The sequence below is a fragment of the Eubalaena glacialis genome, chromosome 2 (assembly GCF_028564815.1).
Source record: "Eubalaena glacialis isolate mEubGla1 chromosome 2, mEubGla1.1.hap2.+ XY, whole genome shotgun sequence".
Classification (NCBI taxonomy): domain Eukaryota; kingdom Metazoa; phylum Chordata; class Mammalia; order Artiodactyla; family Balaenidae; genus Eubalaena; species Eubalaena glacialis.
This window is the reverse complement of record NC_083717.1, coordinates 14,757,937-14,773,432: the sequence shown is the minus strand read 5'-3', so window position 1 is coordinate 14,773,432 and position 15,496 is coordinate 14,757,937. Positions and strand designations below refer to the sequence as shown.

At 36.6% G+C, this 15,496-nt stretch overlaps 1 protein-coding gene across 1 annotated transcript in view; it reads right to left on the bottom strand.

Moving 5' to 3' along the window:
* NEBL (nebulette) overlaps positions 1–15,496 on the bottom strand; it is a 336,004-nt gene that overhangs the window by 152,250 nt on the left and 168,258 nt on the right. The window contains exon 4 of the mRNA XM_061178838.1: positions 12,503–12,610. Within this exon, the coding sequence (XP_061034821.1) occupies positions 12,503–12,610 (108 nt within the window). The remainder of the gene's footprint in view (positions 1–12,502; positions 12,611–15,496) is intronic.

Sequence of the window (15,496 nt, the reverse complement as noted above, 5' to 3'; positions counted from 1 at the left end):
CTCGCCTTTTATAGGGTAACCTACAGGCTCCATGAGGTCAAGGGTCATATCTATTTTATTTCTCATTAAATCCCCACCTCCTAGCAAAGTGCCTGGCACAGAGCAAACACTCAAAATGTTTGTTAAATCAGCAATTGTTGTCAAAAGTGGTTTCTTTTGAAAAAGAAATGGGGGGGGGTGGGCACAGATTTACAGGTACACATTTGAAAATATGATACTAATCTTTCAACAATCTTGCCTCAATCTACATTTCAGTGATGGTGTCTCTCTCTGCACTCTCACAGGTAGATGCTGGGTGTTCCTAACCTTACATTCATTCCTTTCTTCCTTTGCTCATTTCAATGCCATCTCCCTCATTTGTGACTTTACGTTGCATTAAGGCTCTCCTTCTCCATGAAAGCCTTTCCCAAACACTTCACGCATTCTAGTTTGGGCATAAATGCATGCAAAAAGTGGTTTCTCATTTTTTTCTGCAAGCTACAGGGGCTGGTGGAATGTGATGTCCACAGCAAATGTTTAATGTTTAACAAACATGCATATACACGTAAGGGAACAGTGAAGGCAACTTCTACTTCTATCTTATTATTTACAGTCAAAGCACTCTGTTCTGGAGGATTCAAACATGTACAAGAAATGCTGCTTGCCCTCAAAAACCTATAATAATTATACAACAAAAGTAAATATTTAAATCACTTTGTTTGGGGGAAATCAATTCTGTCTATCAAAAATAATAAGTGTTAAGAAGAACAGAATGATATTTTTAGGTTTCTTTCTTTTATTCTTTCTTCTAAATCTATACCCTTTTTCACAGTTTGCTAATAAACACAGGCAAATTCTGACAATTTCATAATTCTAAGGAGGCAATGATACAAAAGCTTAATTCAATTAAAAGTTGGCTTTGTTACAGTTAATACAGCCACAAGAGGAAAAATAAATCATAAATATGAGCAAACAAAAAAATGATAACTTCTTGCTTCTTGTTCTTGGAAAAGTCTGGGGGTACTTTACAAAAGCAATAGGTCCTTCAAACAGAAATTTGGAGCTATCCTTTTACAAGCATCATTGCACATGATTCTGTACAGAAAAGGAAAAGCCTACAAAGCAGCCTTGACAATGGGGAAAGAAAAGAAAGCTAGAATAGAAAGTATAAGCAAAAAATAAAGAAAAGCAATTTTCGTGACAATTCTTCTAGGAAAATGAAATGCAAATTAGAGAACATATCTGCATATGCTTGAAAAAGAAAAACATTCTTCTAACTTCCAGTCATGCAATTTTCTTTAATTGTTTAAACTTGGCTTGGGTTACCAATGGGTTTTATTTAAATCTCTGTATAATATCTCCCTTGACTCATGACCTCCTAATAAGTTAAAATGACGTTTGACTATTACACCTATTAACTGAAAAAACAACAGGTTTTAAACCTACCTCCAAAAATCCATTGAAATGATAATTATGTGGCATAATTATTAATGATAGTCACATGTGGGGACTCCACAAATATATCTGTAAGATTCCTGTGTTTTCTTCAACATTTAGTATGTGCTCACTGTAGATACGTCCCAAGAGGTATAATAAAATCTGGAAGAAAATTCAGATACCTTTTAAGTTTTAAATCTGTATAATGTACCGGAAATTGAGACTTTTTTTTAAAAAAGCTAGTCTTTATTAGACTTGCCCTGTGGCATGGGAATATTTCTTTTCTTTTGTCACACCTCTGCCCTCTTTTCTCTTCATATCCACCCAGGTCAAACTGCCAGCACAGGACACGTGAAATCTATATTCTGAGCTACGTAATTCAACTGAGGTCTGGAGAACTTAAAAATATAATTACTCCTGTAAGTTACCTTTGTTTCCGTAAGTGACCATCGCTCAAAACCACAAATAAAAAGAGGCCTGGAAGGGCCAATTGGCCCTAATCCTTAATTAAGGATTGGAAAGAGGAATCAGACATTTTTTTAAAGATTGTTCGGTTTGAAAATAGGAAAAAATTTAAAAACTGAATGTACAAGTTTTCCTGGAATAGCAACAGGTGATATCATCTACCTCCACTAAAGACAATGGCTTATGATAGTAGCTTATGTATCTAAGCATATCTAAAACATATGTTACTTATCTCGAAATTATCCTGTGATTTATGTAGATCATTTCTCATAATGCCCTGTTATGGACTGAATTGTGCCCCACCTCAAATTCATATCTTAAAGCCCTAATCCCCAATGTGACTGTATTTGAGATGGGGACCTTTAAGAAAGTAATTCAGGTTAAATGAGGCCATATGGGTGGGGTCCTGATCCAATTCAACTGATGTCCTTACAAGAAGAGGAAGAGACACCAGAAGTCTCCTTCTCTCATACACATGCACTGAGGAAAGGAAAGCAGCCATCAGCAAATGAGAAAGACAGCTCTCACCAGAACCCAACCCAGATGGACCTTGACCTGGAACTTCCAGCCTCTAGAATTGTGAGTAAATAAATGTCTGCTGTTGAAGCCACACAGCCCATGATATTTTTTGTTATGGCTGCCCAAACAGACTACTGCAAGCCCTATTTTTTTCAGGTACTTACTCATCAAAAAGAACTTCCTGGCTATGACATTTTAAAACAGGGGCAGTCCTTGCATTTCTAATAGGATGAAATTCTTCAATGCCACGTTAGAAACCAAATAGTCCTGCTTTACTTAGAGAATACTACTATAATCTTTGGATGAAACTACAGAAATCACTGAATATTTAAGTAAAAATAGGAGAAAGTGAAAAATAGATGTTTATCAAGCAGCACAGAAGGAAAGAAATAACCAAATCAAAGCAATCTTAAAAGCTAAGAACGCTCTTTCAAAAAGAAGTTTAAAGAGAATGTGCAAAATTAGTCAATATTTTAAATATTATTATATTCATTTATTCAACACACATTTATGGAGCACCTGCTATGTGTCAAGCACCATTCTAGGCATTAGCAATTTTGTGTTGAAAGGATAGATTAGTTCCCTACCCGACTGTGGCACATATCCCAGGAAAAGTTTAATTTGCCTAGACTGAGAAGCAGACGTGAAACAGGAGGGAAGGGGGCAGGGCACAACCTTTAAAAGAATGATATAGCCATTGGATAGGACAAAAACTGGTTAGAACCAACTAGGTCCAAGATGGCGGAAGATTCGACTTGCAGTGGACCTTGAGCCTCATTATACACTCATTGTAATACATTAGCGTATGCTAAATGACACACCCACCAGCACCAGGACGGTTCTGAGGCTGACCATAAAAGGCCAAAAAGTAGGCAGTGAACCAATTCCTGGAAATCTCTGCCCATTCCGCCAAACAGTTGGAATAATCCTCCCACCTGTTAGCCTATGAAATTACCCAGCCCATAAAAACTAACCACCCCATATTTCGGGGCCTCTTGGCTTCTGAGAGGGCCCACCCTCTGTCTGTGGAGTGTGCTTCTCCCAAGGTCACTCTAGCCTTCTGAGATGGACCACATTCTGTCTATGGAATGCATCTCTCTCTAAATAAATCCACTTCTTACCTATCACTTTGCCTCTCACTAAATTCTTTCTGCAATAGGACATAAAGAACCTGAGCTTCATTATGTCCTGAGACCAGGTGTGTGATCTCAATTAGAAGGCAGTGGGTTCAAGTCCCAATCTGGGTTTTGGCTGAGTTCAAGTCCTGGCCTGTCAGTGTAAGTCCCAATCTGAGTTGTGTGGTTTCAGATGGAAAGGCAGACTCTTTCGTAAAAGAAAAAAAAAAAAAAGAAGAAATGGAGAAAATGACACCCTTAAAGGAATTCAGTCCTTTACTGAACAAGTATATTTACGTAACTACTTTGTGCTAGAAAATGATGGAATGGAGGAAAGATCTGGGAGTTTTAAGGAAGAAAAGCCATGTGATATCTACACAGATCTTAAAAGAGATGTTTGATTAAAATCAATATAGAAAGGTTAGAACTCCTGTAATAATCTCTATTACAAGATGAAATTCACACCATGCTAGAAGGAGTCACTCCTCAAAGTCTTAAAATGGGTATGTTAATCAGTGGTAGTCCTGGGTAAGCCGTCCCAGAGCCCGCAGCCTTGGGCAGAGTGGGAAGCCATGGGAAGATCTGTTGGCACAAGAAGTCAATTCATTTGTTTATCAAACTTGGCTCCACGCTAGGCCCTGGGGCTAAAGAGAAAAAGACACAGCCCAATCTTCATAGAGTTCAGTCCAGGAGGAAGATAGTTCATAATGCAACTCTAGAACCACAACGCCAGGGAGGCGAGAGGAAGAGCAAGGTCATGGGAGAAAAGACAACCTCTGAGCTGAGTATGGCTAGGGAGCGGGTACAATCAGCCTTCTAGACAGACATTTGAAGTGGATCGGGCTCAGGGTCCAAGAGGGACCCCAGGCTGGAGATCTCAGCTGGCACTAAACCAGGGACAGCCTCACTCCATGCTAAAGGTTTTACACTTTAACCCAAAGGCCATGGGGAGACACGGACAGATTTTAAGGAAGAGAGTGACAAGATCAGATGTGCACTTTAGGAACCTTGAAAGAAACCACAAGGAGAACAGCTTACGAGGGAGCAGAGACAGTAGAATGACAGGTGAGAACAGTCAAAAGACCATTCCCACAACCCAAGCAAGGGATAGGGAGGGCTAAGTTAAGGATGTGACAAGAAAGGTAAAGTGCAAAGCATCATTCTTGGCGATACAAAACATAAATTGAAGAAGACATGGATAATCTTCATCTTCACAAAGTTAGAGAGGTGAAACACATACCACATGAAATGTTAATTAAAACCAAAATGTGGAATGCAATGTGTGAAGTCGGTGCTACAGGTAACAGTGCTGTCGTCAAAGTACTGTCATGATTCAGAGATTAGAAAGATCGCTATTCCTGGGGTCTGAATGCGTGCCTGGGATCAGGGGGTGGGAATGTAATTAACAGATAGTGTGAAATTGTTCCAAACCAGAGAGACTCATGAAAAGCCCAGAATAGAGTAAACAGCCAGGCCTAAAAGAAATGGAAGAATAGTGTTGAAGGACAGTGAAAGATAAGGTGAAAAATAATTTAGGAGCAGATTGTAGAGGGTCCTTAGAGTCAGAAATTAAGGAGTTTAGGAGATTAGACTTTATCCTACTCAAAGGGGAGGTCCAGGGGAAGTTTTTTAGTGGGTTATAATTAGGGTCATGATGAAAAAGGTATTTTGAGTCCTCTGGTGACAGTGTTTAAGATACAATGGGAGAGGCAGAAGGCGCCTGAAAGGAGACAGGGCCAATTAGGAGACCCCTGTAAGAACTCAGGCGGGATAAGGGCCTGAACACAGCAGGACTGAAAAGAAAGGAATGGGCGGGGAAAAGGGATTTCACAAAAGAAGGACCTTCAGAAATTGTTTGCTGAATCCTTAATCTCTGTTTCCAAAAAGAAGTCATATGTGTTAATTCTTTTATTACGGGGGCCCTTCCCAAACCTCCTCTTTAGACAATGCCATTTTACAATGAAAACTCTTGTACTTGCCATGCACAAGTAATTCCTGGTCTGGGATGTATTTGTTTCTTTAAGTGACTGTGGCTAAAATATTGAGGATAAAAAGAAGAGATCAACCTTTGATGTTCTGCCCTAGGTGGAAAAATAAAGCAAAACCAGGTGTAAGGGAAACCACGGATTTAGAGAAGAAAGGACGAAGAGGTAATTTTCCGTACATTTTTCTCATGAATACTTTTATAAGTATTCCTCATAGAAATACTTTCCCTAAGGAGAGGTTGTTCAGAGGATCTAATCAGACTGGGTATGTCAAAGTGTTTTGAAACGAATAAACCATTCATACATGTGGTAGGTATTATAAGGAAAATACATGTTATTGCCCTATCACTTTCTTTGACATATTCGATCTCTGCTTTAAAGATAATGCTACTGACCCACTATTACTCAGCAATGCATCGGAGTTACTGGTTGAGATAAGGTGGGGATAAAGCATGGGTCATTAAGGTAACACATAAATTCACTCTGTGAAAATACTAGATTTCAAGGGCTTAAACCGAAACCACTGACCTCATCACTAATCACCTATGTTAACCAGCCCAGTTACGAGTTATAACAAACTGTCTGTTATAACAGAAATAACCATTCTCCTTTCAAACTACTTGGTGTACTAGATTTCACTACTCAAAATCAGAAGATTCCATATCAGTTTTTCATTAGTTATAAAACAGTTATGCTTCTTGTATGAGGAACAAAATTAACAATCTATTTCAACATGGAATGGTGTTAACCTTTCCCACCTTTAAAAAAAAAATCTTATTTTATGTTTGCTCAATATAAAAAAAAAAAGAAAGAAAAACTCTATGTCAGTTGTTCAGGTTCATATAAGACCTAATTGCCTCATACACTATAATTTTGCTACCAGTTTACAATTAGCATGCATTTTTCATGCATGAGTTGACCCAATTACATAACAAATTTTGCCTTTGGGGATTTCTCCTGACTGCTTGTCTTCTGTCCACCATACAACTCAATTTCACACCATCAGCAGCTTGAACATGGCCCCAGTCAGTCTCTGTCAAAATGATTTATTTAAATTACAAACAGAGACCAGATCCCCAGATAATCAACCCTACCCTCATGCTCACCCTTACACTCAACATAACTTTGAATCAAATCTGTTAATAGTCCATAGACACTGCTATTCAATTATTAGGCCATGTTTACCTCCAATAATCTAATATTTTTGAAGCTAACTCACAAAATCTCAGGGAACTAAATCAGCAGTATCCATGTGAGCTTATTAATGGGCACATAATTTATTTTGCATTCTAAGAAGTCAATGAAAAATTATGTAGCTGTCTCAAAAAAACTAAAAATAATTACATTTCAATATCAAATTACAGAGAGACTCTTTTCTATAATGTTAAAAAAAAAAAAAAGGCTTCAACCTGAACTTTTCTTGTAAAGCAAGCAAGCATTTCTGGGTATGCTAAATGTGAAAATGGCAGTGAAAAGAGGTATTTGGGAAACAGGAGAGATAACCATAAGGATAGATACTTACAGGGTAAGGGACAGAATACAGAGCAGATGAAAATACTATTGTCTGTATTGTCTGTGGGCCAGTGATCTAAGGAAAGGGAGTTCTAAAGACTCCCACTGAAGCCAACACACACAGGCACACATGCATGCATACATATACATACGCACAAGTATTTCCTGTGAGTCAAGGCACAAATCTTAACGAATCACGTAATGGTATACTTACCATTTCAGTCGCTCTGTAAAATACAAGATTTTGTCATCTGGGTTTTTTTTTTTTCCTTCCCCTTCATACAATATTTCTCCACCACCTGAAATAAATTAGAAAATAAACATCTAGATTTTATCTACAGCACAAAGATTGTCAAAGTCTCTCGGGGTTGAACTTCATCATTTATTTCACAATTTATCCACAGACTGTCTCAGCTAATTGAAAATACAGCTTATATTAGTGTGTAAACAGGCAGAATGAAACACATCAATAATCTTCTTCAGGCTGGACTGAGTCCCTTAGATGTCTGGTGGTGATTCTGCCTTGCTATCCTGCTGCAGATTTCCTGAATGTACTGATTATAAACTTGAAGGTGGTAACCACATGAATTAGAAACAGCCTTTACAATTACCCACACAAGCTAGAGCTATAAGGACAACAGAGAAAAGGCTTTTTTTAATGTTCAAATGCACAGGAATTCCTCAATTCACATTTGTATGTTGTCCTTTAAGAACATTTTCCTAAAATATCACTAAGTAATGAGGGTGTACTAGGACATTTCTACCATTTCTGAATTTATGACCTAGAATGTATGACCTAGGGAGGTGGGGTAAGCAATCAGACATCTTCTGGAATTTCATGGAAAATTTTTTTCTTTATTTTGGGAACCAGTTCTTTTTCTTTCCAACCATTCTGTAAATTGTGAAATCCTGCCTCTTTTCTTATTTTTTCTGCAGCTATACTAAGAGGGTAATATAGCAGAAGAATTTTATTTATTTATTTTTTTTTAAAGATAAATAAATTTATTTTAAAAAATCTATATATTACTACTACAAATACGACTACAAAAAAGCTGCAGAAGAATTTTAAATTGCAGCATTTAATAAATCTCCAGGTTCAATATGTTGGCATTATAGACTCCAAAAGAAAGAAGTTAAGGCTAAACCTGCTCTCACCCTTTTCATTACACACAATTTCAAATTTACAGCTGTATTTCATCCCACACCTCAGTAACATATGCAGACCGAGTAGGCATTTCCAAATGATTTCAAATCTTTGACAAATGAATATGAGAGTGTCTGGAAAATTTTCATAACACTGACACAGACACAAGCAATCAAAAATGCCCATTCATCCGTAACATATTACCCAAAACACCTAGGAGTTGTCATTAAATCCACTGTTTTATGTCTTTATATTTTCCTTAGTCCGAAAGGTATTAAAGGCAGCTTAGAAGGATCCAGACAATATTCAAAGATAAACTAAAAACAAGTAAAAAAAATGAAGCAAATGGAAAAATAAAGATCGCAAAGACCCTGACTTAGTTAACCCACCTACATCAACCCATATTAAACCTGGAGCTCAAATCTCATATCCCTTGTGATTTTCAGGATAAGCCCACTCCATCCCAGCATCTCCAGCAGGAAGACGCTGGTGTCTCTTCAGTCTGACCTTCTTCCTCCCAAAAGAGACACAATCTAGGCCACTGTCAAAAATATCTGTCTGGATCTGGCCAATATATTTCAGTGTTTGGGTTTATCTGAAAGCGATGCGGAAAACTGGACTAGTCAGAGTACCACTTTTCAGATTAACCCAAGTTTCTTATAGAAAAAAGATCCTTGAATAATATGGAAAACCTGTGAGGTCACAGGAAAATTCATGAAGTTGTAGCCTTACAAATGAATAATAAACTCACTAGACCTCAGAATATTTAACAGCTTCTTTTCTTCAAGAGTAAATCCCTAACTCCTTGTGCACTGTTGGTAGGATTGTAAATTGGTGCAGCCACTATGAAAAACAGTATAGAGGTTCCTCAAAAAATTAAAAATAGAACTACCATATTATCCAACAATTTCACTTCTGGGAATATATCCAAAGAAAACAAAAATACTATCTCAAAAAGATACCCGCACTCCCATGCTCATTGCAGCATTATTCACAATAGTGAAGACATGGGAACAACCTAAGTATCCATCAATGGATAAGTGGATAAAGAAGTTTTGAGATATATGTATGTATGTGTATACACACACACACACAATGGAATATTATTCAACCATAAAAAACAAGAAAATCCTACCACTTTCAACAATATTGATGGACCTTGAAGGCATTATGCTAAGTGAAATAAGTCAGAGAGACTTATTGACAAATACTGTATGATCTCACTTATATGTGTAATCTAAAAAACAAAGAAACAAAAAAAACACACACCAAACTCATAGGAAAAAAGATCAGTTTTGTGGTTACCAGAGGGGTGGAGAGAGGGAGAACTGGAGGAAAGTGGTCAAAAGGTACAAACTTCCAGTTATAAGATAAATAAGTATTAGGAATGTAACATACAATATGATGATTATACGTACAACTGCTCTATGATATATAGGAAACTTGTTAAGAGAGTAGATCCTAAGAATTCTCATCACAAAAAGAATTTTTTTTCTTTTTATTGTATCTATATGAGAAGATGGATGTTAGCTTAACCTACTATGGTAACCATTTCACAAAATATGTAAATCAAACCATCACGCTGCACACCTTAAACTTATACAGTGATGTATGTCAATTATTTCTCAGTAAAACTGTTAAGAATGAATCCCTAACAGTAATATTATGAAATCTATATTTTCTTACTGCTATCCAAATAGTAATATGCCTCATCACAGCTAAAAGAACTACTTATAAGAATGCTATGGTTGCTAACATCAAGAAAGTTGCACAAATTTTTTTTTTAAAAGATGTTATCTAATTTAAATACTTCTAAAAATCAGCACTGTCTATATTACAGGCTTACTCTAAATAGTATTTTGCATATACTGCTATGTATATGATAAATATAGATTTATACGTACCTGGGTTATAATGGTTTTTTGCATAATTAAGAATGGATCTGCAAACAGCCTCTGGTATTGAATAAAATGTATATTCCTGCTAATGATAAAGGTTGGTGAAATGATCAGTTCTTCTCTTATTAAATATGAATAATGACTTAATTTGAATATAAATTAAAAGGCTTACCTTTGAATCAACTGCAATCCTTACGTTAGCTGTCATGTAGATGTCTTAAGTAGAAACGTTTAGTTCTTTTTGAAATAAATTTGTGATAGTTGAAGATTTATGATGTAACTTTGTTTTATGCAGCATTATTTTTATTTTTTTTAAAAAGGTTCTCCAAAAGTAATCCAAAAAAAGAAACATTACTGAATGTAACTGCCAGTGGGACATATCTCTAATTTGTATTTTAAAAAACAAAAATAGGGTTTTGATTTAAGGAAAGAATGAAGGGGAAGAAAGACGATGGACGCAATCTTCAGTATTAATGATTGGTGGGGTTGTTAGGATGGGGTAGAAAAACTAAGGGACAAAAGCCATGAATCCTTAAAATTCAACCCTTTCTCTTCAAACAAAGAAGTCCTTACTGAAATAAAATGTCCATTTAAAGAGCAAACAATGGATAAACCTTAGGGAATATGGCAAAACAAAGTGCCTGCCCTGCCTCCTCTCACTCCCTAAATAAATTTTTAAAATACTGAATAATTCTGTTTTTGAACTTTTGACACATAAAATTCTTTCTCAGATTATAGCCTATGATTCTATCTGCAAATTGTTACTATATATATGTATATTATGATGATGGCCAAATACCAGTGAGTTTAAAACAATCTGCTAATTAAAAACTTCCTAGAAATTAATGCTACATAACTTAAAACATCTCGACACACAAATTTTGGTGATTGTACAAGTGACACACAAAATAGACTTCTCGTGAAAAATGGTAGGCCTCTTGCGTGTTTGCTCATACTTTTACATCACGTCCACAGTTGTTGATTTTCATTCATATTTCCTCTTGAATACCTAACACTGAGTTAATTTTTTTCTGGAAAAAAATTCATTTTGACGCACTTCATATAATACTTTAGAAGAAACATAATTACCACTTTTAATAAGTACTCGGTTAACAATTTTGGTCCCTAATATGTTTTGAACTTCTGCTAGTCTCAATTTTCTTTTTCAAGAAAACACTATTACTGAACAAGACGCAGCTTTCAAATCCAAAGCAACTTCATAGGTAAATGTTTATTTCAAAAATTAGATGTAATATGCCATTTCAACAAATATCTAATTTAAAATATGAAATCTTAAATATACACAATTAGCAAATATGAGATTTCTCCAGATAGCTAACCTTATATGTATACATTGTATACTATTCCAGTGCAAAAAATTAACTGATGGCTTTAATATTTACCTATACAAGTCCTATTTTGGAAAAATTCAAAAGCTGAGAATCATTCAAAAAGAAATAAGATGCTAAATTACCATAATGTCTTTTAATAGCAATATTATTATTTCTAAATACACAATTTATTTAATTAAATTGATTTACTAAATAAATCAATTTACTAGATAAATCAGTTTAATAAATAAATTAAAAGTGTATGCAGAAATATACAGGCATACCTCAGTGATATTGCATGTTCAGTTCCAGAACAGCTCAATAAAGCAAATATCACAATAAAGCAGGTCCCATGAATTTTTTGGTTTCCCAGTGCATATAAAAGTTATGTTTAGGGGCTTCCCTGGTGGCGCAGTGGTTAAGAATCTGCCTGCCAATGCAGGGGACACGGGTTCGAGCCCTGGTTTGGGAAGATCCCACATGCCGCGGAGCAGCTGGGCCCGTGAGCCACAATTACTGAGCCTGCGCGTCTGGAGCCTGTGCTCCGCAACAAGAGAGGCCGCGATAGTGAGAGGCCCGCGCACTGCGATGAAGAGTGGCCCCCACTTGCCACAACTAGAGAAAACCCTCGCACAGAAACGAAGACCCAACACAGCCATAAATAAATAAATAAATAAAATTTAAAAAAAAAAAAAAAAAAAAAAGTTATGTTTATACTATACTGTCGTCTATTAAGTGTGCGATAGCATTATGTCTAAAAACATGTACCTACCTTAATTTAAAAATATGTTATTGCTAAAAAATGCTAACCATAATCTGACAACACAGGGTTGCCACAAACCTTCTATTTGTAAAAAACAAATCTGTGAAGTGTAATAAAGCAAAGCATGATAAAATGAGGTATGCCTGTAGTCACTGCTATTAAAGTGTTAGGCTCTTGATAACTGTGATGAAATCAAAGGGAAGGAGTTTAAAAGGTGAACTTGGCATATTTTCTGAGGACACTGAGTGCTGCTTGCATCCCATAGCAATAAGAACACTTCCAAGTTGCCCAATTTCACTTTCTCACCAAAAATACAAGTTAGGGTATTACATCACTGAACAGAAGGTCACCTACGTTACTGATTTGTTCCTGAGTCCTCTTCAGCCTCTGTAGTTCAGGAGTGTCTGTAACAATGCTGAAGCCCCTTCCTTTGCTTTCTTCAAAATCTCTTTTGTACTTGACCTAACAGAAATAGAAGTGAAAGAAAGAAAGGAAGAAAAAGAAAAGTAAGCAAAAGAATCACAAATCCCACTCAGGATAGATGGGGGCCATATAAGCTGCTAAAACTGGAAGCAGAGTCTCCAGGAACAGCTCTATTAGCAGGTGGCACAGTGCATAGCTAGACTGCTTGGTTTGTGTTCCAGCAACCACTGTGTGACCTTAGGCAAGTTACTCAACCACTCTGTGCCTCCGTGGTCTCATTTGTAAAATGGTGATAATAACAACAATAATAGTATTTAAATAACGCTATTTAGTAGGTTCAAATGTCTTAATTCACATACCTAGCCCACAAGAAGCAAGCAAGTACTCCATAATAGTTATTATTATCATCATTAATAGTTATACTAAAACTGACAAAAATGTGGAAAAAGAAAGTTAAATCTGCTCCCATGGCTTGTCCTGTCAGTGACAAAGCATCATTTTGAGCCTGGACAGCACTATGGAGGAGGGAGACATACAACATTATCAACAGCAGCCCTGTCCGAACAAAGTTTTCATTCTATTTCATAAGGCAAAGCATATGGATATGATTATACAATGTTGTACTGCCAAATGTTGACTATGTAAATGCTTATGAAAATATTTGTAAAACAGGCCACACCTAGAGATTAAAAGGCTTCAAGCGCATGCCCTTGGCATACTGTGTGAGGTACCTAAGTTTTTTTCGGTATTTAAACATATTTCTTTTCTAATTACAACCCAGTGAGGCTGAATTTTACAGTTTCCTCAGGGGATTGGAATAGCTAGTGCTTAATCTTACTAGGGCCCCACCTCCTATTATTAGCATAATGACAACAACTGTCACACCAGTTAAATATCCTGCTTGTTAATGACTGAAATGGTTACATCACTTGGACTGTTCTTATTTCTTTAAAAGCCTAGATATCAAGACATATGGAAATATATTTCTGATAACTCATATAATCCCCATTTTCACATTCATAATTATCAGCTTCAAATTAAAACTTAAATTAATAATTAACATTTAGGGTAGCTAATAAAAATGATTCTGTAAATGCTACTTTCTATATAAATTTGAAAAGTCTCCTTAACTGAGCATGGAATGACTGTTTCTGTTGAGTCGTGTTTGTATTTAAATACTCAATTCTCTCAGGCATTACTGTCCTTGAGGCTACTAGAAGATTTCCTTTTACCTGAAGAGCTTAAAAAAAAAAACCTCAGATGACAATAAATAAAAAGAAACAGATACTCTCATCACTTTTAGCCTAAGAATATCTAATTTTCCCTCCACGTTTCGTTTAAATGTATAAAAGTACTAAAACCCTTACTTTATTTCCATAAGTAAAAGGTCAAATAAACCACATCATTTTTCTTCTACGGAAAACGCTGAATGAGATTAGCCTTCTAACTCTCAATCTCCCAGCATGTGTGAAGATACACACCAGTACATTCTCAGTGTTTTATGCCTAACTAAGCAGGGAAGACGTTTAGCTTTGCTTGAAGTAAGCACTAAGGTGCAGAGCAGTAAAATAATAAAAGTAGGAAAGATGGCAAGGTTATAATAGCAACAGGAATGAAGAAATAAGAAGAAAAATCTATAAGCCAAGTTCTAATATCCTTAACACCAATTTCAGAGAAGACACAATCACATATTCTTTTTGTGATTAGCCTAGGGTTTTTTTTAATGGCAGTTTCCAAAGAAAGAACTGAAAAGAAAAACCAGTAAATTTCGGAATGGTAACTTTTGAGTTAATTACCATTTAAGTGTCCTTTCCACATTCACAAGACACATAAGAATCATCTGATTTGGGCTTGCCACATTAAGTGACTAGTTTTGAAGAGTATACAATTACTTCCATAACTGGTTTGCAGAGTTTTAGAAGATGTTTAATCCTTTTTTAATGGGGTGATCCACAACCAAGCCTCATATACTCTTAGCATCAACTCAAGCACCAATCCACCCAGTAAATCTTTACTGCACACAGGGAGCCTTGGAGCCCTTAGTCAGTCCCTCTCTTTTCCGTACTCCCAGCCACTTACATCCTATCTCTCTACTTAGGTCTAATTTTAAATGTTATATCTGATGGTTTGCCAGGTATGCATAGTCTGATTCTGAGAGACAAGTGGATATAAAAATAAAAAGAGTTCAAAGGTCAGAGGGAGGTAAGAGGATTCCTCTCTTCAGTCTCATGTGTCTCCTCTGCCCTCACAACATGACCCCATCCAGATAGTGAGAGCACTGCACCCTGGGCCCAGGAATCGGCCCACACACAGAATCTGGTGAGTGTCCCAGAGCCCCAGATCTAGGACTTTGGTAGGAACTCTTGGGAAAGGGGTGCTCTTTCTCCACGGTCTGGCTAGTTTAGCAAGCTGTAAAACTGAAGCTGCTGGCCATAATTTGGCCACTCCCCAATGATGATGAAGCCAACACAGAGGCAAGCAAAGCAAGAGATCATGAGAGACTCCTGACAACATCATTCGAGCACCTGGATCTAACTCTTCCTAAAGCCAGACCCACCAGGCTTACCAGTTAAGTGAGTTAATATCTCTCCTTTCAATAACCAAAAGAATTCTGATTAATACACCACCCCTAACATGCCTACAACGTATACACATGTACAGTGAGGTTCCCAGAATTATTAACATGTGAATTTCTCCTCGTTTACTTCTACACTCTGGTTCTTTCTATTTGTGACACAAGATATATGAGTTTATAAAAATAGGGGATTGTATCAGGGAAAAAGCATTGCTTTAGCGGACAAGAGCCTAGACTTCACGTCCCATCCCTGTCACTTACCAGTCACCTCACAGGTCTCCTAGCTTCTCTGAGCCAAGGTTTCCTCATTTCTAACTAGAGATTCTGATAAATTCTTAACTAATAAGGCT